General features: G+C 43.4%; 1 protein-coding gene across 2 annotated transcripts; it reads left to right on the top strand.

Annotated features, from left to right (window-relative positions):
- Positions 1–1,601: 1,601 nt before the first annotated feature.
- On the top strand, positions 1,602–26,701 carry skila (SKI-like proto-oncogene a). 2 transcript variants are annotated; one of them, XM_079453219.1, is made up of 8 exons: positions 1,602–1,766; positions 3,247–4,526; positions 18,056–18,130; positions 19,263–19,348; positions 20,223–20,353; positions 21,281–21,519; positions 22,229–22,450; positions 23,096–26,701. In XM_079453219.1, exons 2-8 carry the CDS (start codon positions 3,411–3,413, stop codon positions 23,327–23,329), a joined length of 2,103 nt encoding a protein of 700 aa, XP_079309345.1. In that variant the 5' UTR covers positions 1,602–1,766; positions 3,247–3,410; the 3' UTR covers positions 23,330–26,701. The 2 variants fall into 2 exon arrangements, with proteins under 2 accessions (XP_079309345.1, XP_079309346.1); XM_079453220.1 differs by lacking the exon at positions 18,056–18,130.
- The last annotated feature ends 685 nt before the right edge of the window (positions 26,702–27,386 follow it).

Here is a 27,386-nt window from a genome sequence, read left to right as displayed (position 1 = left end):
TCTGCCTCTCCCATTTAACATTTAAATGACACCTAACAAATGGCTCCCACAGAGATGGATACTGAACCAAAGGTGATCCCGGGACCCCATAATGGGTTCATTGAAACAAAAAGATGGCAGAAGCCCCACAGACCGAGCGAACTTCTGGATTGGCTCCAGGCCATTACTCAGCCACAGAGAATGTTCTTGTGCTGTTGCTTAATGTCCTTGGCAAATACCGGAACAACATTTGTGCAAGCGTAACCATTACTCAAAGTAAACATGTCTGGACGCTTTTTAATTAGGCCGATTTAAACATCATATTCTTTTTCATCTTTCAGGGAAAAGCCTGTAGAAGTGACCTTTCCTCCACAACCCGTGTCAAGTCTTGGCGTAGCCAGACACAGAAACGTGATGTGTAAAAGTAGACGCGGGAACATTTCGGGTATCAACAACCTGAATTTGCTCGTGATTCATTTTGATTTCCAGAAAAGAAATGAGAGGAATATATTGAAGGGTCGTTGCGTATGCAACCGTTAAATGATGCATTTTTCTGCTGTGCTGCATTATCATCGTCCTGAAAAGCTGTGAGAAGACGTCTGTAAAAGTTTCATTCCAGAATGTCGAAAACTCTTTTAACTAAACTTCCGCTGTGTCGACGTATTTAGCATGTAAACAGATTTTTGCACAGTCTGCCCAGATTCATAAACGGCAACATGATGGGCCGGTTTCACAGGCTTCATTTAAGCCAGGACTTTGCCTCAGTTAAATTGGGATATTTAAGACGCTTTTATTAAAATGCCTTAGATAATGCGTCTTTGGGTCGGCAATGACATATTTTAAGATATGTCAAGGCAATTTATTTTCAATTATTCATTTTAGTCTGGGACTAGCCTTAAGCCTTGTCTGTGAAATGTATAGTTTTATTTTATTAACACTGCATATAGGCATTTATAGTCCGTCTGATATTTGACCTGTGTTTTGACTTGCATAACCTTATATGTTTTGTTTTTAGTCAATGTTCTTGAACAGCTGCTTCGTAACAATGAAAATTGTAAAAAGCGCTAAATAAATAAAGCTGACTTGACTTGACTTGACTTGACTTGACTTGACTTGACTTGACTTGACTTGACTTGACTTGACTTGACTTGACTTGACTTGACTTGACTTGACTTGACTTGGCTTGGCTTGGCTTGGCTTGACTTTCAATTTCTCTAATTCTTTTCTGTCTTCTTATCAAAATTTTTTACTAACCTCACTTTCTTAGCGTTGTATACCGCGCTAGGCTTCAATGGACTGCTTTTTATTGCACTTATGTATTTTGTTGCCTATGTTGTTATAATTGCTCAATGTCTCCTCATCCGTAAGTCGCTTTGCATAAAAGCGTCTGCTAAATGACTAAATGTAAATGACTTCAAAGCCTGCAAATGTGTCATAGAAATCATCATTTCAATTAAATTAAACGTATTTCCTAATATGCAAATCAAATATAAAATTTACTTTAAAGAAGTAAAAAAACACAATCAACCATATCGATGTTTTAAATCAAATGTACATTAGCAATACCAGCTGTAAAAATAACGACGTTATCAACATTACACAAGTCTGAACTTCAGCAAGACACTGGGGGAGGGCGTCAGACAGACAGACACGCCCGCGCGCCCGTCTTCCGCTCCGCTCGTGCGCGCGCTCCGGCTGTCTGAAGGCTTTCAGTCAGTGCGCGTGTTGTTGACGCTCAGACAGACTGAGGCAGAGAGAGACAGCGGACCCGAAGCGACCATCCCGAGGCAAGTCCCTTTAAAAACACCCTTCCACGAATGCACCCGTACGCCGTTTTATTTATCCCGCGTTTGGACGTAACGTCTGGTTGATCCAGAAGCGCCGCTGGGTGCTTTGAATGCGGAATGTGGGATTTACTTCGGGCTCGGGAATGATTTTGTAGCGTTAGCTCGGTTAGCTAAAGGCTCTAAACGTCCAGCCGGGGCGCTGCTAGCCTCACTGCTAACGATGTCTAGACTGTACCGGACCGGTTCGCACTGATTTGGGAAAAAGTGGTTATCGGGATTTCGTGTGAGAGGAACCGGTGTGTTAACGTAACGAATTGCCGATATGCATAGAGAGGAGCCGCGTCGCTCTGGTGAAAAGCTGAGGATTTTACAAATGACAATTTATCTATTTAAAAAAAATGATAATGTTAAACATCCGATGAGATAAATGCATTTGGGGTCTTAACGTTGTTTTGGTCAGGTGTCAAGCTGTCATTGCTTGGAAGATGACTCATTATCATTCACAATAATCGAAATTATATATATATATATATATATATATATATATATCATAACGCTATATATTATGATATATATATGTCTGTGTATATATATATAGTTTCGTTTTATTGTGGCATATGTTTTTTTCTAATAATGATCTGTACCGGTGATAAGGGACCTTGTCACACCGCGGGCGCTCAGCGCAGCTGTGCCCGGAGATTGAGCGGAGCGAGACGGATAGAGGCGGAGACAGAGTCGCGGTGTCCTTGCGGGGATACACACAGTGACAATGTGCCTCCGAGGCAAAAAGTAGCTTGCGTTTCGTCGGGGTTTGTTGAAACCAGATTTTCTGACGAAACGAAACGCTTGCGGTCAGGGTCATTCTCTCGAAGTGTCGGTTAAGCCAAACCATAAAATGTGTCCTTCTGTTTCGAGGAACTTGTCATTTTGAATCGTGGGAAGTTTGGTCGAGAAACATTCGCACTTCCTTTTACATTTTTCTGGATTTTACTCGAAACCTCGTTGGCACGCGCTGTATTATCTTGGCATCGCTCGTTTTGCCCTCGTATAGGCTCGGAAATTGCGTTTCATTGTATTTAACTTAAATCAAATTTTCCTGTATAAGATGCGAGTGTGTTGGATATAGTGTAGGTGTTTTACATCTACTGTGCAGATCTGCTGTTGTTAGACATATATAATAGCCGCTTGTCCTTATTTTCTGTACAGCCACATTCAGTTACTGTTGGTTGTCTTTCGTGTTAATTTGTTAGATAAAACCACAAGTGTTGATAGGATGGACATGTCACAGACTGTGATAGCGCGCTAAACTGCTGAGAAGCGGATCAATGTGAAATAAAATGATCCTGATCTTTTGTTTTTTTTATTTGATCGCTGTGTAAAAAAGCTTAAAACTGTTCAATATTGTGTTGAAGAACCAGCATAGTTGGTTGATGTATGCTATGTCGTGAATCTCACATACCAAATCTTATTTTATTTGCAGGAAGCTGATCGGACCATTCTTTCTGTCACCAATCATGCATGTAGCTTGACGCAAAAGGATGTGCAACCTTTAAAAGATAGACGAAAGACAAACCTAATATTGTCGCGTTTGAAGCGTAGCCAAATATTTTCCGTCCAAACGAAACCAGTAGTCTGTGCACAAGGATGGCCAGTCCTCAGACAAGTCTGAAAACCCCTTTCAAAGACCTGACGTCATTCAAAGGCAACATGAAGAGACTTTACCGAGAGCGATTGGAAGACGGTCCCATTAAAAAACGAGTAATGGCAGAGATGCACTTGAAACGCCGCAGTCAGGAGAGTGCCCCCAAACTACCGAAGGTGAAGAAAGAGCGCGAGGAGCACTTTAACTCTGAAATAGACATTGATGGCAGAGAGTCTCCCATGGTTGGCTCTTCCAAGGCTTTAGATCTCAGTGCTGGTCTCAAGCACACTCTGGCTCAATTCACTCTAAGCAGCCAAAGCTCTCTGGGAGGTCCCGCAGCCTTCTCAGCGAAATCTGGTCAAGACTGCGCCTCTCCTGCTGGCATGGCAGCGCTACCATCACCCCCGGTTCTGGGTGGGGGTCCGCTCTTGGTTCCGTGCGACAGCTCCACTGAGCTTACTCATTCCCTGCTAGAGGGAGAGTCCATTTCCTGCTTTGTTGTGGGGGGTGAGAAACGTCTATGTCTACCCCAGGTACTCAACTCAGTGCTCCGAGACTTCTCTCTGCAGCAGATTAACGCCATCTGTGATGAACTTTACGTTTACTGCTCCCGTTGTGATGCCGAGCAGCTACATATCCTCAAGGTGCTAGGTATCCTGCCCTTCAACGCACCTTCCTGCGGCCTCATTACCTTAACCGATGCCCAGAGGCTCTGCAATGCCCTGCTCCGCCCAGGAGCCGCCCTCCCAGCCGACCCCAGCAACAAACTGCCAGGCCACGGCTTGCTGAAGGAGAGCGAGGGCACTTTCCAGGTGGAGCACCATTGTCTGGGGAAGTGCCAAGGCCTTTTCGTGCCCCAGTTTTACGTTCGGCCAGACGCCCCCTGCATTCAATGTATGGAATGCCAGCTGCTCTTTTCCCCGCAGAACTTTGTCATGCACTCACACAAGTCCCCCGACAAGAGGACGTGCCACTGGGGCTTCGATTCGGCGAAGTGGCCCTGCTACCTGCAGCTGGGCCGCAAGCACGAGGGCACACTGGAGGAGCCCCAACTCAAACAACTGCTGGACGAGATGAAGGAGAAGTTTCACTATCATCTGAAGAGACCTTTAGACAAAGTAAGTGTGTTTTGTCTTTCCTTCTATGTCGGTGGTTGTCAGGAAGGCCGGGGTCAAGTTTTGCTTCATGTTCGCCAGCGTGTGACCAGATGGTGACGTGTGATAGTCTGCTTCGCAGTGGAATGTCTAGGCTGTAGTTGTTTTGATAAACTAGTGTTGACCTGGTTTTATGGGGTGGTGTGGGACAGGTGACACATGCTCAGCGGGGATGTGTGTATGAAGGGAAGTCCAGTTGGTCTGGCTGAAGGGGAAGTACATTATTTGCTTCTTCCGTCAAAGCGGGGTCATCCTATAGGGGCAGACGGAGTTAGTACAACTTTAAAATGAAACCGTAAGGAATTGCACTATGAAGTGACTGTGAGATTAACTATTTGCATTTTTTATGAAGTACAAAATGTAATGTTTTCAACAACTAAAAAAGGGTTTTAATTGTCTAGTTGTACTTTGAAATACCCCCACTGCATCATGAGACAAGCACTTGAAGTTCGAAATCTAGAGATGGTTTACTCTGGTAAACAACAACAAGGTGTACTAGAATCTGTAGCCCTTCAGGATGAAAAGGTCTGGATTGTTTCACCCCCATTGACCAGCCACGTCTCGTGACCCTCTTGACCAAGCCAGCAAAGCTTTTTTTGTTATCCTAGCTCATGTTAAACAATGACTGACCCCCTGTTGCTGCTGTCAGAGCGGCCACTTTTTTTTTCAAATGCAAGTGGCAGCAGTTAATCGTTTAACATAGCGCCTGTAATGTTCCAGTTGACACAATTGCTTGTTCTTGCTAGTACGGATGCGCACGCAATACACTGTTCTGTCTTACAGAGGAAAAAGGCCCCGGCCTCTTCTGTGTGCTTATGCAAGTGTGCCGGAAATACCGTCTGGTGTCTCGTCTAGCACCCAAACCACATTACCCCCGCCACCCCTCCCTTACAGAGAATCAGCCTAAGACCAACCTTGAGTCTATCAGTCATACAGGCACATCTGCTTCACAGACTGACCTCACCCTGACACAAACAAGCTCACGGTTACACTGTAACGCTCGGCCCACTTACGCTCAACACACATTAATGAAATTGATTCACACACACACATGTGCTAAACTCCCGAAAGGGATCGCTTCAGTTGTACTCGGCCGAGGGAGAGATATCAAGCTCAGTGAGTCACGAACACCTCTCCACACAGCGAGCTGTTAACTAACAAGTGTCTATGTACTAGTGTCTTGGACCTGCCTTAATGCCTTGCGTCATATCTTTATAGGAATTTGTGTGCCCTTCCTTTTATCTTTATCTTTGTAATATTTCGCACAAAGTTGTAATGCAGGTTTATATACATTTAAATATCCAATAAAAGATAAGTGAACCCTATGCTTATTCAAGTAAGGATGTCTCGAGTAATGTCTCGAGTGAGGTAGCGAGGAAACAGGTGGTTGTGGTATTGAGACGACATTTGTGTCCAACGGCTTTTGAAGGAACTGTAAACAAACGTGTGTGTGTGCATGCACCATAGGTCATTAGTCGCTGAGTCTATACAGGGCATGCTGGTAAATAGAAACAACACACGCACGCTCATCAAGTGGTGTCCTCGTGTGTACGTACAGGAAGCAGGGCAGACATGGGTTTATTGGGTGAAACGTTCATGCTAAACATCTGCGATGCTCCAGTGCCAGAACAAGTGACTCAGATTTTCCACAGGTGGCCGTGTGGATGTTGGTAAAACCCAGAACCTTGGAGATAGATCTTTACACGAGACGCTCAAAACCTAGTCAGCTGATACAAAGACAGTATTTTCAGGTTTTCAAAAGGTTTTCAAATTGTTGGATTTAGAACACCATCAGTATGTGCTTGTTTAGGTTGGCAGCTCATTGGGTTTTGAGCTGTAGACAGTGCCCGTAATGTCCAAAAATGTTGTCTGGGAAGGGCCAAATAGACTGTTTTGGTAGGCGAGAATGAAAGAGAGTGGAAGAACGTACTTGGAAAGCTTTTGTGTTTGTGTATGTCTGTATTTACATGAGTTGCCTAGCACTGTATCCTGCAGTGTGTCTACAGAGCACAAGTGGTTAAAGCTCATAGTTAAATACAGACAGGACCACCTGACTAGAGACTGTCTGAACTATATTTACATCACTGTTAGAGCACTCGGGGTGAAAAAAAAATTACATTTTAATACAAATATTTTCTGAGTCCACACCCTAGACATTAGGCCTGAAGGATTACATCGGAGTCATGAGCTAGCCGTTTGCACACAAGACTCTTGCAGGGCTGTATGTTAAGTTTTCACCGGTGCTACAGAGTTTTAAAATTTTGTAGCACAGGCCAAACAGTTGTAGTACAAGTATACATCTGTTATCAAAAAAACACAAGTGCAGGTCAACACATACATAGATAGGTAACTGAAAAAGGACATTTACGTTATTCAAATGGATAAATTAGGGCCATATAATCGCCTTAAAGTTTTCTGCTATATTTATTTGACTTAAATATGCTCAGCTCCCGTGGCATCATGGGATAGAGACGTGTCCATCCGATCCACACTCACAAATCTCTGCGGAAGTAGAACACTATCCGGGTATTCCTCGCCTACTGGTTTTTGCACACTGAAGTTTCAGACGATTCATACTATTAAGTATGGAAATTGGCGATTTCAGACGCAGCAATATATTCTACAATTTTGCTTTACCCAGTGTATTACCTACTAAAACTACATTTGTTTTATGTAGATTTCTATTTTCTGGCTGTATGTTTGTTAGTTGGTGTGTTTGTAAGGCAGTGATAGACAGACAGCTGTGTTGGTTTGAGGCTTGGCCGGCAGACAGATGGAGCCCTGTCCATCTCCCAGTGAGGCTAAGACAGCGGCTGCACTTCAGACACCAGACAGCTGCCTCTCTCTCTCTCTCTTTCCTTTTGTAACTGGGAAGCCAGTGACTTCATGCTCCACAGGAAAGGAAGCTTCGTCTCTGCTGTTCAAGCAGCTCTCTCTCGTTTCCACACAGTTTTTCTTTCCTTCCTCTTCACATCGAGCACAGAAAAGATGTAATTTTCCTGTCTGCGCTCTTTCGTTCTCTCATCCTCTAGCCCGACCGCAAACCACGTCTGTGACATGACTTCCTTTTAAACTTCTTTCTCTTTTTTCTCATTTGACTTCCTCTATGACTGCTGTGACCTTCGCGTTGCTGCGCTTTCACCATTTTGTCACAGGTTTGATCATTGTATCGAAGTGTGGTACAAAATATTTCACATGGTATTTAGGTATCGATTTAGTATGAAGTCAACCTTGGTGTCTATCATATTCAGTTCTCTTTTTCTCCTCTCTTTTTATTTCTCTCACACGTTCTCATTCTCTCTCCATGTCTCGTCTCTGTTGGGTAGAGTTGCTCAGGCTTTCACTGTTGGTTGTTAATCTTTTATTCCCTCCTCTCTCTCTCCTTGGCACAGAGACGTGCCTGACATGGGAAGCATGGCAGTTTCAGATGGAGTTCATGACATTGTGTCATGGGAACTTAATCTTCATGTGATCTGTATTTGGTGAGAGATTGAAGGGTAATAAAAGGGCAGAGGCTCAGTTGGAGGATGTTGAGCTCAGGGTCTGGTCCAGTGATACTCCAGTGGATGAAGCTTAGCCTCTCAGAACAAACCAATCTGTCAGTGTTTACGTAAAGAGAGCAGAGGGCAATGAGTGTGTGTTTATGTGAAAAAGAGAGAGAGAGAGTGATTGAGGAGAACTATTGATCTGACTGGAGGGGATTGATGGATGAATTTAGTCAAACAGTAACTGTGAAACAGTGACCCTACAAGGTGAGCTGCAAGAAGTAAACTGGCTTGTCTAAGAGAAATTGCTGTGTGTTACTACAATTTCACTGCTGTTTTATGTCTAATGTATGGAGTTTAGACCAATAGCATTGTACTGTAGTCAGAGCTACCCACATAAGATAACAGAATTAGACCCAGTGAAAGGTATGCATGCCACTCATTACATCACGTCTGCATTTGCCAGACGTGCTTCTCTTGTGTGCGTAGACAAGAAGGAACATTAAGACACGTAGTCACACACCCACATTCATAAATAAATAAAACACTTGCTAATGCATACGGACATGTTTACTGATGACTATAAAGACACTTGCTGACAAACGCACATTTACGTAAAGGGTGAAGCTAAAACATGGACAGGTGTGCACACCCACGGGCCCCTAGCGAGTATATAGCTGGTGAGAGATGGATGGGTTGATATAAAATTATAATAATGTGAAATATTAAAGAAGTGGAGAGAGATCTGCAGTTATACATTCAATGTCTGGTTCAGCTTAGGACATCGGTCTTTGTGTTCAGCGAGTTTTACTTGTTTGCTCTGTTCATGTTGAAGCGTTCCCCTCACTGTACCTTGATGTACTGTCTCCACTACAGAACGTCAATGTGCTCAGCCAGTCAAACTCGATGCTCTTTTGTTTATCCCCATCTGTCCCCATAAACAAACGAATCGCTAACTAACCCCAAAGCCCCCCCAGAGAAGCACACACTATGATTTGGGCAGTGCGATCTGTTTATAAAAAGCCCAGAGTTCCTGTTGGCTGTTAAGACAACATACCGCTCCCTGCTGGCTCAAAATTCAGACAACGTGGGTAGATCTGGGGCTCTGCTCTTTGGGAATATTGTCGTACTAGCATTTCGCCAGATCCCTTTAGATGAGCCAGCAGCTAAAACAGCCCCAGGACAACACAGACCGAGTCAAGACTGGTCCAGTTGATCCAACCGCCACGAAGAGCCTCAGCGACACTTGGGTCAAGCAGTTTAACAGGAAGCAACATGAAAGTGTTGACTTGAATGAATTTGTTTGTTAGCATTTAAAAAGCTGTCACATGCAGATCCCCAGTGGGAGCAGTGATTCATGTCAGGAGACTGAATGGAGGCTTCCAGTAGCTCCAGCCAGATCCACCAGTAGAGCATGGGGCAGATAAAGAGAAACGCTCTGTATGAGGTCCCACAAACCCACTATTCATTATCAGAAGGTTGACAGGGAAAACAACATGTATTGTTGAAAATCAACCGCACAAGGCACTCTTTAAACACAGTTTGACATCTGCCTGTTCTTTAAATAACTGTAAAAAGAGTGCTGACCGTTAGGAAAACTGCTGTAGTTTTTCTGTAGAAAAACAAAACTGACATTTAACTTTTTGTGGAATATTGCAGTGTTGATTATAAATAATCTATACGTGCAGGTCCTTGTTACTTTTAAAACACACGTGCCTTTATAATCTTAAAATGAAGACATTAACCTCCCCTCCAAACAACATTTCTCTTCACAACACACTCGAGACTAAACTGACTATCAAATGGCCAGATGGCCAGACTTCTAATAATCCAATAAAATCTGGAAGGACGAAATCAACCTTACATTTCTTATCATTCCAGAAGCCGTCACGCTTTGATATGCGTCACAAAAACCACCACACCCAACTTTATTAAATGGTGACACATTTAAAGGTTCTGTGTGTAGATTTTCGAAGCACTCCAGCGTCTGACACAGGACAAAGATGTCGTCATTTCGCTTCTGTGCAGGAGAAGATAACGTATTCACGAAATGCACTCTGTTTGTCCGTTTAGGGCTACTGTAGAAACAACAGGGCGAGGCAAATTCCATGTAAGGGGACCTGCGGTGTATGTAGATAGAAATGGCTCATTCTAAGGTATTCAAAACATAACGCTTCATTATGTAAGATGTAAATTGTGCCTAACGTCTCAAATTATAAATCATAAGCCGACACACATTTTGTCATTTTAATAATTTCAACCTTTTTTTGTCCTTAAAAGTTTGCCATGTCTGCAAACCCAGCAGAGTTGGTCTTTGTTAATCAGTGACGTACAGGAGACCAACCTCCTCCGCTTCTAATGAGGACACCGGCGGAGTCAGAACGTCCCTCTGCTCCCAAAAAAACCCTCTGATTTTGCTGACTAGTGATTCATCTTAACGTTCCCTGATGGAAAACGTTGTGCTATGATTATTTTCTCTCGCTTCGGTCGGACATCTTCCTGATGGCTTGAAATGTAGGAGGCCGCACTTGTCTGGCTTCATCAGGGAAGCTGCTAAAATGGGTCATGAAGACTCTCCCCGCAGATACGCTCGCCTGTGCTGGTAAAGCACATTTCCGTGTGAAACTGCTGCTTTGGCCCCCGGTTCACCACAATCTCATTAGGCTGCATATTTTCTCCCCATTACTGCAGCATTCCCGTTTGCTAACTCCCGAACGCATCTCCAAGGAAGATCTGCTGTTCAGCAGACGGCTCCTTTGCTCTGAAGACACAGCATCTCGGCAGGCTGTAAGACGCAGGTACACAACAAGACGCTACTTTTCCCGTACTGTAAAAATACCTTCATCTCTCTCGCTCTTTCCTCCACCCACTTGAGAGTGTATTTCCCAAATCATCAGTGATTGAGGTGCCGGCAGCCGTAGCACAACACTCCCCTCTCGTCTCTTCCCGTCGTTCCCTACGGAGACTGATTCTGCTCTCCTGACTGTATGAAGACAGTCTGTTCCAGGCTTGCGTCAAGCTGCGGGACTCCTCCAGCCGAACAACAGCTCTACCTGCGACTTCACGTCTCTCTAGAGAGCGGCAGTCAGCGTTTTAACACATTTGGATTCTCTGTTACAGCCCAAAGAAAGGACAGACAAATGAGATGTCACGAATGAGTGTCCAGTAATTATTGATCGGTAAAACAGGACTCTATTGATCTCTCAGGAAGCAGTTCTGTATGTCAGACATAGATCACTCCCTGTTTGTGTTGTTGTGACATGTTTCAGCTCCTTAAGTGTTTGGATATGTGTGTAATGTCTTTTGTATGCCGTTACATTCTAAAATGTGTTTGTATGCGTCACGCAATATTTGTAACCCTCACAGAAAAGCATGAACACGTGGTATCGCTGGACTTTATGCCGCATGGTGTACTGCTCGCGTCGAGAATGGTTTTGGTATTCTATGTAAAAGTAATCGCACCAATAAAATGCATATAATCGAAATGGTTTATTTCTGCTGACACCCTGTGTGTTATGTTGGCTTGTTGTTTTATGTTGAGTGTGATGGTTATTGTGTAAGCATTTCTGTGTGCTAGTAACAGGGTGGATCTCTGTTGACAGCTTCCTCTTACGGTGGATGGGTAGGACATCGCTTTCTCTTTCTTTCTCTCTCTCTCTCTCGCTCTCTCGCTCTTTTTATTCTCCATTTCTCTATGCAAAGGCAGTCACTGTGGCCTGAAACGGGCTCTGCCATGTAAAATGCATGAGTTGCCTTGTGTCGAGTGTGTAAGAGTAAAATTGTGTGTGCGCCAGCTCTCAGTGGGTGGGCAGTTTCTCTCTCTCTATCTGTCTCTCTCTCTCTGTCTGTCTCTGGGGCAGTTTTCAGATGGCAGTTGTGAAATTCACATTCAGTTTTGTGTATCAAGCTTCCATGTTGTTGATTCTTGCACAGTTTAATGCACCGGCCCCTTCTTTCGCACGTACACATCAAACTGAATGTTTTATTATTTATTGTACTTATTATTGTGGTGATATTTATGTTCATGTTGCATCAGTGTTTAAGTGTATATTAAGATCGATGAAATGTTGAGCTTATATCAGTAATTTCGATATGTTGCTAAAACAAAACTTTGCAAATGTTCACATTTTACAAACTATTTTTCAATTGTCACTGGCAGAAAATTCATGAAATTTCTAATATACAGGGAAGGTGGGATGAAGCAATGATGGGTGACTTAAGTCCATTGCCCGTTGAGTCCGAAATTTGCGTTAAAAAAAAATAAGTACAACCTCACGTTGTGTCAATCACATTTACACACTGCCTCCGATATTTTCGTCTGTCATAAAAAATTTGGACCGGGTTCGGTTTTATGCATTTTTCGCATCCGTCAAGCATTTTGAGTGGCCTTTTTTAACAAATTCAGACACACCGTACAAACGAGAGCCAAATACGACAAAATGCATATGAAAATTTCGGACTGAATGTGCAAAGACCTTAAATCTGGATCTTGCTTCGTGAGGACCGTCTTCGTCGTAAAGGCAAAGAGAACCCGTTCCTTCTGAAGTTTTGTATGACTAATTTTTTGTAACCGTTATGTTAAACGCATGTTTTTAAGCTCAGAGTTATGCCAGTACCTTGTAATGTCTGCGTACAAGAATGTAAACTCAAATGTATAAATGTGTGAAAATATACCGTCGATGGTAAAAATAAATTGTACAAAATGTTTAACTTAATAAAGAAACAGTAAAAATAATAGCGAAACGCAACAAACAATTGTTACATTGTGTAATGATGCACAGATATCCAAAATAATCAGACTTTATTCATTTTAACATTTTATTGCATAAAGCTATCCCTAGTATCCCTGTCCTCACATACAATGGACGATTATGACCGCCGTTGACCGAAAACATAGCTGACACCACTCAGTTTATTTCTGACTATAAATGTTTTTTTTTTTTTTTAAATATTTACTCAGTAGTCCACTTTATTAAATCTGCATTGTTTAACGTTTGCCTCTCTATTGAAAATTAAAAGTTACTTTACGTACTCGTCCTTGTGTGGATAGAATTGAAATGATGACAGAAATCGTACCTGACGCTCAAAATCATTACAGTAACCTGTCGGGAGATACGTGGGCAGTTTCACGTTTGACGTCGTGCTCCTTTGACCAGCTTTGAGGGGTTGCACGCGTCCCACCGAGCGAGGAAGGTCACATTCTGCCTCGTTCTGCGTCCTACAGAGAACCGCGTGGGTGTGTGGGGTCGTTTTAAAACGTCACTGTGTCTGATGGCTCTGGGTGAGCTCCGACAGAAGCTTTTTGAAAGCAACCGTAGGGTGCCGCAGCCGGAAAACGCACACCTCATAGACGAGTCTCCATCACGCCTGTTTGTGCTTGTGTCTGTACGGTTTGTGCATGTACTAGCGCACACTTAAAGTGTGCTCATTTCTAACACACGCATGCACACAGATCTCCCATTCATAGACCTATTTAAAGCATCTCGTGTGGAGGAAAGCGAACAGGCAGAGCTCTGTTGGACCGTGTGAAACCTGAGACTAAGAGAAGCTGTTCCGTCTGTGTTAACTGCGCCCGGGCCTCTCAGCCCATCCACGGATGCCGGTACAGTATGTTGGTTTTGCGCGCGAGCGTGTGCGCCCATGTGAGCTTTGCTCTGTGTAAAGCTCTTATCAGCTTGCGTGCTGTAGACTAGACTGTGGATTTGTGCTGTCTGGAAAGGGCAGACAGGCAGGCAGACTGTGTACAATTGATGACCACGTCTAGACGGAATGTTCGTCTCCCTCGCCTTTTCAGCCCTCCCTCTCCTCCCTTAAAAAATGTGCCCCAGGCTGACCGCCAAATCCTCTCAGGAATGAACTCTGAGCCTTACTCTGTGTGTGTTTGATCCTTTCGTGCGAGTGTGTGCGCATTTGTTGATGTGTGTGTTTGATCTCTTATTTTGATATGAATGCGTGTGTGTTACAGGTATTGAGCAGATTTAAGAGAGGACGTGGACATTAGCTTGTTAGTGAAATATTTATATTAGACTTATATTGGAGTATTTTAATGTCAGGAACGCTTTCAAGAACCATTTACATGTGCGTCTCTGCAAAACCATCCTGGGCATGAGAACTTCCAGGTCAACTTTCACTGCCACAGTTCCAAAATTAGAAACGCATTTCTGTCTGTCGCATAAGCCACGTATACACTGAATGTAAATACGGTTTCCGCTCTGTCGCTTTTTTCTTCCATTCTTTATTTTTCCTTTAAGCATACACAAAATCATACTCGACTACAATTCAATATATATTATAATATCGTGAATGATTCAGCGCCAAAGTCTGGTTTACAGACACCCTAACAAAGTAGGTGGCGGTTATGCGCCGGTTCAACATTTTGCCTAAAGTCGCAATGGTTAACTCTTTCTCTTCACTTCCACATTGTGCGATTCATCGACCAAAAAGAGAAAACACGAATTGATAAAATGAATTTAATCTTTTCCGAAAAACTCCGTAGATATTGTAATATCGTTATTTTGAATAACGTTTGCTAATCCATAAAAAACGGAGATTTCGACAGCCCTAGTGTGCATCCGACAAAGGACCGAGTACGTTTTGCAAAGGTTATATGAAAGTTACGCCTTTGTAACGTTCTGTTGGTGCCTGTAGGTCACTGGAATTTCATTCTTTGTTATCTATGGATAATCTTACTGACATCTCACGGACTCACGCTACTGTATGCGCCTCTGGCAGTGTCTTCTCCCACACAGATACACAAGTATGATTATTTCTCCATGTGACTGGTGCGCCAGAAGTATGATCGTTTTTTTACATAACTACTAGTCTTAATAATGTTTATAAAATCTATAATGGTAATTGAAGTGTTACAGTAACTCTTTCCCATACTGGAACATTCACAAGCCATCTCCATCTTGTCCCTTATTCCATTTTCTCTTTTGCCGCATCAAGCTGGCCTACATTTGCCTGCGATCCGCCCGGCTCACACATGTCCTTTCTGTTTTCCTGCAGTGGAATTGTGTGAGAATAGGAGTCCTGTGTGTGTGTGTACAGTGAGGGGCCCCAGCAGCCGCAGCTCTGCGTTTCCAACTGAAAACTGCACGTTTGCAATGCGTTCCGCTTTATAGAAACCCTCTGCCAGGACTGCAACAGATGGACACACAATCACTCTCATGTGCCACCTTTCACACGGATTGTGCCAAACTATGTGTGTGTTTGTGCCAATCTAGAGTCCTAGAGTCACGGGCAGCTTCTATACACATAAAATACACAATCGCGTGTAAATTCCTAGCGTACGCACGCACGCACAGAGACTTTGAAAGGTCATCTTGTTGAATGATAGCACGAGGCCGGTCTAGATAAGATTTATCATCAGCTCGTGCTGCTTGTTGTTCCCAGCTAACACTGTATGGCTATACCGGGAACTGCGTGTGTTTCCGGCTCGCTCTTGTAAACATGCACGTATACCCTGTCGATTTCCCCCCCCTCTCGTAGCCGTTGTTGTCATCAGGGGATCTCCGTAGTTAGTAATATAGCGATGAGGTCGGCCGCGTACATGCTTTTTGCTCAGATGTTCCTTGTCAGAGCAAAAGCAGAATTTGTGTTTGTGTGTCAGTGACCTCATTGCGCACGTGATTTGGCGCAGAGTTTCAAATATTTGTAGATCTAGGACGATTTCTGTTTTGATGTTTGCGTCTGAATGAGGTAAGTTCGGCAAACTAACTTAAATATACGGAAGAGGCGCCTCACGGGTGAAGTTTGTAATGTGTGGGACATTGTGGACCCTGACGCTGGGGGACGAGGAGCGCGTGTGGATGGATGGATTAGAAGCGGCATGAGTGAGCCGAAGGAATGCTAACTTCCCCCGGCCCGCCTCTCTGTCTAATGCGCTTTTTCGCAGAGTTTTGCATATCACATATGCTTGTGACAAGCGGGCCTTGTGTCCACAGGGTATTCGTGTGTAAGTGTGTTGAATGCACATTGTGTCTGGAGGGATTTGTGTTTATCGCATTTGTTAACAGTGCAGTAGTATGTAGTGTTACAGTAGATGTGTGTGTGGCTTTAATAAAACACTCATTAAAAAGAGATTAGAGACAACTGAGGTATCGCTTCACTGGAAGAGAGAGTGAAAGAGAGAGAGAGGAACTCCTAACAACCTGATCCACAGGATTTGGCAACTTCAGCAACATAAATAAGAAATACACGTCTTGGGAAGACGCATGTTTGTTATTTACAAACAGTGTAGAATAAGCAGACGAGTTTGTTTAACTCACAACGGCACGCAGTTTCTTACTACAAAAGATAAAGTGGAAAGAAGTGGGAACAGCCGTGGAAAAATTGACCATTTCAAAATTCTTTTCAGTTTTTCTGAATTTACTATTTATAAGAATGCGTTCCGGGTAAAATTATGATTTTTCCTTTCATTCTGAACTATTAATGATATTTCTACCAAATCAAGATAGAAAAATGGTTTCTATTTACATAAAATGAAGAAAACGGAGTCTCAAATGATCAAACAAGTTCAATTTGACTTTGTTTAGTAAAAAGGTTCAAAATAACCTGTATTTTTATCAGTTTTCATTTGTCTTGTCATGCCGTCAGTCGTTCACGTTGCTGTTGGATGACTTTGTCGCTCCTGAGGTTTAATTTGAAGACTGGAATGGCCACAAAACGTCAAGAAATACAGATTGAATGAAAATTTGGAACGGTCTCTTCATTTTTTCTGTGCCTGTATATTTCATATAAAACATCTCCCCTGTAGATTTGGTGGATTTATGTTGTTTGTGTGCGAAAGCCGGAGATTGTCCTTGAGGAGAACAGAGCTGTATTTCTCTCGCAGCCATCACAATCACTACAGGCCAGCTAGATAAATAAATCCTCTGCTTTTGCTTTCGTGTTGATATGAGACGGGAAGCTGTGTGACTTCACCGCTGATGTATAGAATAGCATACTATTACACTGCAATGTTTGTGTCCGTGATATGCACATTCAACCACTGAATACTGTATCCCACAAGGCATTGCGCTTTAAACTAACTAACCATTAAACTAGAAGCTATATGCATTGTTTTTTGTTTGACATCTAAAGGTGTTTCTCCATCAAATAGGATGCGAGACACAAGAAAGCGAATCAGGAGCGTCTAGACGGAGCTTTCTTATAAATCTGTGGAATTTATCGTACGGAACATTTTTCAGCCCCATTAATATTCACGACGAACAGTATCGGAGCTGTGGCGGAGCTGTAAGCCGTGACGTCACCGGAATAGATACAATTAAATCCACTGTCACTTGTCAAGTATCACAGCGTCGTGTCTGGTTAAGACGCGGCGGTAGACTTTAACAGAGAAGAGGCGATAGATCTGAGAGTGTGATTGCAAGTGAGAGACTGCTGGCTGGGTCATGAAGTGTGGAAGAGACGGTTGGACGTGTGTGCGCTTGTCAAGGTTAGACGGGCTCACCACTGCAGTGTGCTCATTGTTCCTGCCCCCTCCCTCACGCCGCAGTCCTCCCTCCAGAAAGACGCCCGTATCTCCCCCACACACACACGTTCTTATGTTTATCACAGGGTTGCCATGTCGCGTACAGCTAGCTTTAATGTTGCGAGACGACATCGCTATTTATTCTTCCGTCTACAGGAAACAGGAGAGCTCGTAGTCTGGAGGAAGTAGTAATTTACCCCAGTCCTCCTCTGGCAGCCACCCAACCTCTGCTGTCCCTGTCTGATTAAAGCACGGGACGGGCTCGGCTTTGCCCCCGAAAAAAATATTTGTTCACAATAGTGTGTGTGTGTGTGTGTTGTTGGATAAGTGTGAGGTCTCATCCCTCTGTGTCGGCTATATTCGGCTTGGTCTGATCAGCACCGAGCTTGCCCTGGATTCACTATGCTCACATACACGCGTATTTACTTTTGTTAGACGTGTTGAGAAGAGGCAGCGAGTTACGGTTTCTTTTTAGTGATCAGATTCATGTGATCAACACGAATAATGTTTTGCGTGTTTGTGTGTTCTTGCAGAAGGTTGCGGATGACAACGGTCATGGTCGGAAGTCCAACCCTGCCCCCAGCCCCAACAGCAAGCTGGAGAAAAAGGTACTTCAAGGATACTAAACCGCGTTACACTGAAAAACCTTTTAGGACAGTCGGTCCACTTAGCACCTCCCCTGGAAAGCTATCTTCTGTTTAGTGCCAGCACAGCTCCTATCCGCTCGAATGGGAAAAGACCTCGACCTTATCATTACAACCCCAAAACATATAGAACAGAGAATAGTTACGCATGCAGCGGGCTTCGGTATGTCCGACATTGGTCGCATGCGACACATCTACAGTTGAGTTAAAACAGCCGCTCGATTTAAATAGCAGTGAGCATTCAGACGGAAATGTCACGTTTTGGGTGCGATTATAATAAAGGATGTGTATTTTTACATTTACGTTAAGGGCACACAGTGGTATCCAAAGTAAACTGTATGGCTGGGGCGTATACCTGTCTAGGGCGATTCTGAAATCGCTCAGCTCTTCCGTGAACTACGGCTCTTTGATAAGTAGGAAGTACTGCTCGATCTAATGGCATTTAACCTAAATGATTGAAAAGGACGATAATTGCACAATATACCGTCCCAGTCCTAGTTCAAATAATATATTTTTATCTGACCATGTTCATTGCCTTAAATGTTAAGAGTTAAAACCATGACACGCGTAGGCACACATGTATGTGATCAAATCAGACACTCCCATCTGATCTTAATAAAATCCAATCGCAAGTGATCACTAGATGGATGTGAGATGCATGTTAATCTGTCTCACCGTATCGCTTATGATTGAAGACTGTTAATGGCAGATGTAAACAAGGCCAGCAAGGCTGAATCAAACAGTCAGAAAGTCCTCTCTAAACACACATGCTGTATTCTTCATTAATGTCTCTTTAGTGGTCCACCTGTCATCGTCTGAGCCACCGCCGCTAATGGAGGAGCTCTTTTCATTCATGCGGGACATTACAGCAGGATGTTTGAACTGCTCTCTCAGACTTCCTCTCTCAGTTCGTCTCTGTGTTTGTACATCCGGGTGTAATTCTCACTGTGTGGCTGGTTCCCGTAAAATTCGCTTGAGAATCCGTGTGTAACAAAACCTAAAATATGCGAAGGCGTGTTTTTACAATTAATTCAAACAGTCCATTTCGTATTGAAATGCTTCATTAATATTTATTCGTGCTTGTTTGTGTGCGCAGGGTAACTCCCAGTCTTCACAAGTGTTGAATCGACTGTTTCCTGATATCAAAGAGGAACCGGGACAAGGACCCATCGTCCACCCGAGGTGAGGAGCAAACTCTTGTTGGCCTATATTGAACAAGACATGCATAGGGAGGGAAAATGGAGATGCACCGATATATTGTATTAGCACCTATTGTACTATTGCTATCTGTATGACATATCGCTTATCGCTCCCCGAACTCTTTGTAAGTCACTTTGGATAAAAGCGTCTGCTAAATGACTAAATGTAAATGTACATAATTTTTTCGCAGATTATTCCGAGTGTTATCTGCCGATACAGATTCTGAAGGTTAAATCAATATTTCTTCACTTTCTGGATGTTATTCGTTCATATTGGGACAGTTCTCCCAAAATTAAAACTTCTGTCATCATTTATTCCCCCTCAAGTTGTTCCAAACATGTATAAATGTCTTTGTTCTGATGAACAGGACGCAACTGGGATTTCTGGGGTAGTCAAAATTTTTTATTTCCATTATTAAATGTTTTCCTAAATTCTTTTGTTTTTAACAGAACAACAAATATACTGTATGACATGATTTTGGGTGAACTATACCTTTAACCCCTTGGATTGATGGGATACATCGGCCCTGATCATTGGCTGTTTTTAAACCTTTATGACATTTTATTTGTCCTCCACCGATACCGATTATTGTCCGATATATCGGTGCATCTCTAACGAAAATAAAATACAGCCTCTAGATTTATAAAATGTAAAACTATTCAAGATGCTATTATTGTAAATTCTATTGGTTGACCAAAAGATAATGGATCAAAAGAAGAAATCGACCCGCATCATCACGACTGAACTAGATGCTAGTTTGTTTAATAGTTAATAGTTAATGGTTAGCTTTCATGTTATGTGTGTAAAGACCTCTTACCGCTGGATCGCTTAACTTATGTACGTGTTTCATTTGCAGTTATTACCTGTACACGTACGATAAGATGGTGGCCCCGAACGTGTCCCTGCGGAAGGAGGGGGAGGTCAGCCATGAGGTGCTGGGTGCCCTTCTTAAACAACACTACAGCCGGAGAACTCTCGCCCAAGACGGTCAGTACACGCACCTATAAACGCATCGTCACACCGTTAATAACTGACCGAAAAACACGCTTGTATTCACACATACACGCACTGCAGCACAGATTTGCAGGTTCAGGGTCATGTGTGTGTGTTTGACTCAGAAAGGATGAAGAGCTTCAGAGAACGTCTCGCTTCTGATTAATACAACTCGCATTTTATAGTTGCCAGGAAAGAGACAGCATGAAAAGAGGCCGCTGTCCCTGCATGTCAGATCACTATAGAGTGGAGTACGGGGGGGAGGGGTCTTTCGTTTTCACCGCAGCACAACCACCCCCATGGCTCTCTCTCACTCTTTCGCTGTCATACTCTTCCCTTTGTACACTTTCTTCATCTGCTCTCTATCCCCTCTGGCCCCCTGCTTCATCTCTCTCTCCTTTTTGGTCTTTCTCTGCTTCCTGATTCGCTCCCTTCATTCTCATATGCTTTCATGTATCCGTTTTCAGTCCTGTCTCTCCATGCGGTTCCTCATCTCCTCCTTTTCCATGTTCTTGCTTTTCCACGTCCATCTTCTCTCTCTCTGACTCATTCGGGGTGTGTGCGAGTGTGACAGACAGGTCTTAGTCACAGCAGAGGCTAGCAGCACAGCGCTATTCTGCTCTGCAGTGTCAGACCCGCCTGTCCCACATTTAAACGAGTCTCTATCTCTCGCTGTCCTTCCTGCTGCCGAGGCGATGTGATTCGTATGTAACTTGCGTGTGGGTGTGTATCAAAGCGCCTCTCCGCTCGCTGTTTCATGCATCGCGTTTCGATGTATTACTTCCAGCACTTTTACGCCACGCTGACCTTCAAGGAGACGGTCAACCACAGACCATTAGTCACACGGGCCTTTCAACACACGACAAAGATAAGGTGCGCGATCCTATGGAGGCGTCATCTCGTTTCTTCTTCCTCCCTCAGATCTCCCCGCATCTCCTTCATCCGTCGCAGAGGAGGCCAAATCGCGCGAGCGCCGGCAGCCTCCTCCGCCGGTCGCCATGGAGACAAACCCGGGCGGCAAGCAGCACGCCCCCGCGGCGGGCAGAGACGCCGGTGCTGAGGACGACAAGGACAGGATCATGTTGGAGATCGTGCAGATGTACCGGCGACAGCAAGAGAAGCTCAACTCCACCCTTCAGAAACAGCTGCAGCTGGAGATGGTGAGATTCGTCAAAGCGATGTCGGGAATCCTAGCAATCTGCCTATGTAGACGGCTATCTTTTAAGGAAGCATAACTGAGATGACGGGTTTGAATACCCCCTATAGAGGGACTCGCATGCCATACAAAACGGAAAGCACATGAGGGATGATACAGTACTTCAGACCATCCCTCACGGCCTCATTTTCACTTATGTAAAACTAGTACCCTCACAAAAGTACATAAGCACTCATTTTACATGGCACACTCATATTGCATCTAATAGTTTTTAATCCAAACTTTACATACATTGTATATGTTCATATTTGTGTATCAGCATGTCAATGTATATTGACCACAAACTAGTACATTCCAAGACTAAAAACTTAAGACATTAAAGACCAAGTCACATTTATCATTGTCTCATGTATCATCACATTTTTACCAAATTGACATGTTGTAGAATGTAGCGTACTGCAGATGGTGGGAGGTTGGCTATGATGTTTAAAAGCGTTCCTCTCAAAAGGCAGCTCGGTGGAGCTGGGAGCAAAGCCAGAGAGATGTATCTTTTTTGTTGTCCTGTGGAGAGAAAGACGGAGATAGTTGCATCGGGAGTGAGGTTGAAGGCCGGAGCAGAATGAAATATGTTAACAGTTGAAGTTTATCACCTCCCACCACAACCAGCATCCTTCACGGGGCATATTGTTTGACGCATGTCTGTGTGTGTGTAGGAGCTGGAGGCAGTGCGTGGGGGCGAGGCGGCCAGGCTGAGGGAGTTGTCTGCGGAGCAGCTGGAGCTGCAGAGCGAGCTGGAGGCGGTGCACACCGAGCATGCTCAGAGACTGGGGGAGGTGCGGCAGGAGCAGAGACAGCTGGAGCACCGACTGGAGCAGCTCAGACAGCAGAGCTGCGCCTGCAAGCCTAAAGAACAGGAGGCGCAGTACAACACGCAGGTGAATGCGGGGATCAGAGGCGTCTGCGCATGCCTGGGAATAACTGTAACGCATCGGAGCTGCACGTATCAGCACGGCGTGTTTGTGTGTGGGAGTGATTGGGTTGCAGAAAGAGATGCACACACATACTGGCGGTGACCGGCTGATTCGCACACTACCTCTGATTTTTAACTGCTTATCGTCTCTTAACGCATCGCTGTACAAAAGTTTTGTGTTTGATCGAATATAAGTAGCATCTATCATGTTGCCGGTTTATTCCTGCACAGCGCTGACATGAGAGTACAGGCATTATGATTATATATTTGCAAAGAAACACTACCGGTCATAGATAGTAGTGGTGCCAAAATCAATATATATTAGTGTTTATGCTTCACAAAAAGATGATAATAGTACCGTTTCGAAAACCACTTTAAATGGTTTGCATTTTTACGCGTCCAATACCGTTGTTGTGTTTTAGATCACCAAAATATATCTGTTTTATAAATTGATTGTTTTTCCATTCTGTTTGTGTGTTTTAAGGCAAGGCCAACAATTCACGATCATTGTGCCAAAAAGGGTTTTGAAATTTGTTAGCTTTGTACAGACAAAACAGTCACACGGTCATCATAGTCACTTCCTAACCGCTTTCTCTCTTTCTACATGCAGTTATGCGAGCTGCGCAGTCGTCTTGAGCGTGCCGAGTCGGAGCGAGAGGAACTGCAGGACGAGCTGCACAGAGAGCGAGAGGCCAGAGAGAAGCTTGAGCTCATGATCTCACAACTTCAACAGCAGATGGCTCAGTCTGGCACCAAAGGGAGCAACACCAGCAACAGTCCCTCCGCCAGCCCCCGATCCCAATATTCCCCCAACTCACCGCCCCCCGGGGTAACCTCTAGCTAAACTCGTCCCGTGGCCCCCTCCGCCCACCCTCGCACCCTTCTACGTCTGTTCCCCGGGAACCCGCTCGTCCACTCCCCGCAGAGTCCCAGACAAAAAACGCAAAACAAACCCTCTGCAGGATAGAGCCACTCTCCCAATAACCGTTCCCCCTTGTGTCCCCCCGCCACAAAAAGACTCGACGTTTGTCTTTATTTAAAACGACTTTTGTCTGACCCGAGACCAGTGATTAAGCAATTGTTTGGATGTTTGTGTTTATTTATAATCGTGCCAGAAAGGCTGATCGGACACAGTGGCGCTGGTTCTTTTCAAGACTCTGTGCCGCCTGTGGTGTTGCTGAGCTCAGAACGGCAGTCGAGCGCTTTTCCCGTCCCAACTCTTTGTGTGTGGAGTGACCCCACAGGAAACTGGCACCCACTCTAATACTACCCGGAGCCACAGGACGACAAACATCGAGAGGCCAAACGACTGCGTGTGCAGCGGCACGACCCCACCATGTTTACCTTTTTTGTGTTTGAGGCAAAACGTGTTGATCCATACATATGCATCGGTGGAATGTTTAAAGGAAAGGGAATCATGAACCCCACAGTTTGTCTTTTGAGTCTGATTATGCGTTTCCTGTCTGTATGGCTGAGCCTTGTGCAGGCTGACATTCCTGTGTGGTGCAGTAAGCCGAGATTCACGTTCGCCCTCTGCTGGTGACCAGAATGAACACTCACGTTTAACCACAGCGAATATCTGCAGTTGAATGAAGGTTTTTTTCTCTTACAAGCACACTTTAATGTGTTTTTGCAAACATTCATTAGTTGTCGTCCCCCATAATGCATATTTCTTCAATTGTCCTTAAAGGGACAGTTCAAATAAGAGTACAAATTTCAATTCATCATTTTTTCACCCGAGGGTTGTTCCGAACCTGTATAAATGTCTTTGTTCTGCTCAACACAAAGGAAGATATAAGGATGAACGTCAGGTTTTTAAACAATCTGAAGGTGAGTAAACGATGACAGAATTTTCATTTTTGGGTGAACTGTCCCTTTAAACCCGAATCTTGCGATAAGCCAACCGGCTGTCACGTGTTGGGTGTTTTGCCTGTTTTTTTTCAAACCGCTTTTCATTCCTCTGTGTCATTATCTTGGATGACTGAACAAACAAGTCTGGCTGAGAGAAGGAAAACACCGGGGGAGGACTGTTAAGGGACTGATGCTGTCATGTCAGCTCGCGGTCGCCGTGGGATGAGGGACAGGCTTTGTCTCGGCAGAATGGGGTAGCACATGCCCAGGGGCCGCTTACGGACCCATGCCCACCCGTACAGCAGCCATGCGTAGGTTTGCGTTCCCATCCAACGGAAAGCACACATAAATGGATAGAGAAAGAAAGTGACAGGAAGTCAAATATTTGGGCCAGTTTTTATTGAGTGAGTGTGCGAAAATAATGGGCGTTAATCAAAAATCTTCTTTCGCGTTGTACATATAAAGCTTATAGAAACATTCCACCGTGCACATCTTATTGAATTCAATAGCAGCCGAGCCGCAGCTGTTTCTTGTGTACAGTGCAAAACCTCGCAGAGAGAGAGAGAGAGAGAGAGAGAGATTGTAAGATGCCCAACTGATGTGAATACATCCAGCAATGAAGAATAAAAAAACAAAAACCCAGCTGTCCCAATCAAGGACTGTACTGTAAAAGAGTGCTCTGTTAGTGTTAAAACCTTATTCTGAAATTATTTAATGTAATAACTAATAAAGATTTATATACACTTTGTACATACAGTAGTCATTAATATATTAACGAAATTCGTATAAAAAATCTTCGTTTTCTAAACACGTTTGGGTGTGTCCCGAGCTTTTTTCTAAAATATATATATGATCTAGTGTGAGGTGGTATGGGATGCATGGGGCCACTCATCAGAGAAAGTGAAGCATGCCGCCCGGTGTCTCCGGGTCACGCTAAGGTCGACAACCCGTTGATATTTTGGTGACGTAAGGATTTCCCTTCCCCATGATTTCGATATGTTATCACAAGAATTCTTGCAGAGAAGAAGTGAAAAGTTGCATGTATTGTGAGCTCTGTTGTTATGCTGAATCGCAGGTGATTATTGCAGAAATGTTTTTTGTATTCTTTCACTCACACAAGCTTTTAAACAAATGTTTCTGTATGTTATATGGGAAAAGCTGTCAAGATGAAATGCCTGAGACTTTTGATATGAGAGAGAGAGAGACAGTGTGCATCATAAGCAAGAGTGATTTGATATAAAGCTCTGGTTGTATGTGCCGATCTTTTGTTTTCCTCTTGAAAGATTAAGAGACTGTAGCATTTGTTTCGGCACTGTAATGAACGGCATTACTACAGCGTGTCAACTGCAATTTCTGTACGATCAGTATTAGGTTTGTTTTTTTTCACCAAAGTAACCTCTGTAGCAGCCGTTTCAATGCTGTTTTTGATAGCTTGGGGGTATTTCGTGTATTTCTGAAGCCTTCTAGAGCAAACCTTTTCATTTTTGACACTTCTATGAACACTTTCATTTTGTACACAAGGGGGCGCTGTATATCTTCTATTTAGAATGATATGTTCATTTATGAGCAAATGTGGGCATAGAAATACAGTACTACTTAGACTCTTAAACGCTTTTGCAGTGTTAAGCAATTGAATACACGTAACGTTGTACATATTAAAAAGAAAATATGTATCTATAGGCCTGGTATAATATCTTAAGCAACAATGTATCTTAACGAAACAATCTCATAGTTTGTTTCGTATTATAGAGGAAAAAAGAAATGTCCCACATTTACAAGGGATGATAAATACGTCGGCTCCTTCGAGCTGGTTGTGAAATTGGTGAAGAATGAATAAGTTACGAGCATTTTTATAATGGTTGTATGACTACCAGCACAGCATGTGTCCCGTCATCTTTGATCCCACAATATTTGATCACACCTTTTGTAAAGTTGAACTAAGACATTGCTGTACTAAAACCAGATGCTTCTTTTTGATAACACACTCAAGTCAACACTGTAATAAAAATATGACTTTTGTAAACAGCCAAGTTGCAATTCTGAAAGATGATATGCAGTGTTTGTGTGTATCTTGACTTCTATTTGCCAATCTTAAAGTGTGATGAGAGGTTTTTTCTCTTGCATGAAAACGAGACGCCGATCTCCTACCTCATGTTGTGATATAAGATGTTTTCTAAAGCAGATGACACATCTCAAATGGTTTATCACGATTGATATTTACTATAGTTAAATACGTGTACATGCTTTTAGCTAATACCTCAGTTGTATCTAGTGGTTTTGTTGATTTCCCCAATTTCAGACATTGTAAATATATATTGTATAGACAATGAACTTGGATTCAATTCAAGTAAAGTTCTGTAGTGTCAAACCTGTGTCCTTGTGCTTTTTGCATTTTATGCACATTTTGTTGGTTGGGTTGAGTTTGGAGTTTAGGATACGATTACAAAAATCAAACAACGGTAGACCTCCGCAAAGTAAAAATAACTAACTTTTAATACAATGAAATATGTATATAAACTAATATATTCAAACCAGGCTATGAAACCAACCATATGAGACTATTCGCTCAGCTCACGGTGCGATGCAAGTCATCGTACTGATCTCACGATACGATTTATTCACAATTGTTTCTTACAAAACAAGCTGAGAAAACTTCGAGACTAACTTCGAGACTAAAACTTAAGACTTTTCTTGGATAACTACGTTTTCCAAGTTGGCAGTAAACACACCGGCCCCTGTGGTTCACAACGCATATTGCGATTCAAATAACATCTCAACCGGCTTGAATCGTCGCATATTATAATCTTTTTTTAACCGGCTCACGGTGAATCGTTACATCCCTATGGATGCATTAAAACCCTGATGCATGTGGGTTATACCTGAACACATGTAAAAAGCCCTCTTGCTAAATTGTCAAAGCTTTTCTAGAGCGATTTGCTTTATTTGTACAGCTGTTGTTCATTAAAGAATTTATCAAATTAAACAATAACCATTTATTCCTCTTTCCCCTACTCTGATGATAACAGTACGGGTTATTTTTTTCAATCTGT

This window comes from Barbatula barbatula (genome assembly GCF_947034865.1).
Source record: "Barbatula barbatula genome assembly, chromosome: 3".
In the NCBI taxonomy this organism is placed as follows: Eukaryota; Metazoa; Chordata; class Actinopteri; order Cypriniformes; family Nemacheilidae; genus Barbatula; species Barbatula barbatula.
This window is presented reverse-complemented; position numbering and strand designations above follow the sequence as displayed.

Coding starts and splice junctions, on each gene's coding strand:
- skila (XM_079453219.1), top strand. CDS start 3,411: ATGGCCAGTCCTCAGACAAGTCTGAAAACCCCTTTCAAAGACCTGACG. Junction 4,527..18,055: donor TGAAGAGACCTTTAGACAAA/GTAAGTGTGTTT, acceptor GTGTTCTTGCAG/AAGGTTGCGGATGACAACGG. Junction 21,520..22,228: donor AACAGCTGCAGCTGGAGATG/GTGAGATTCGTC, acceptor GTGTGTGTGTAG/GAGCTGGAGGCAGTGCGTGG.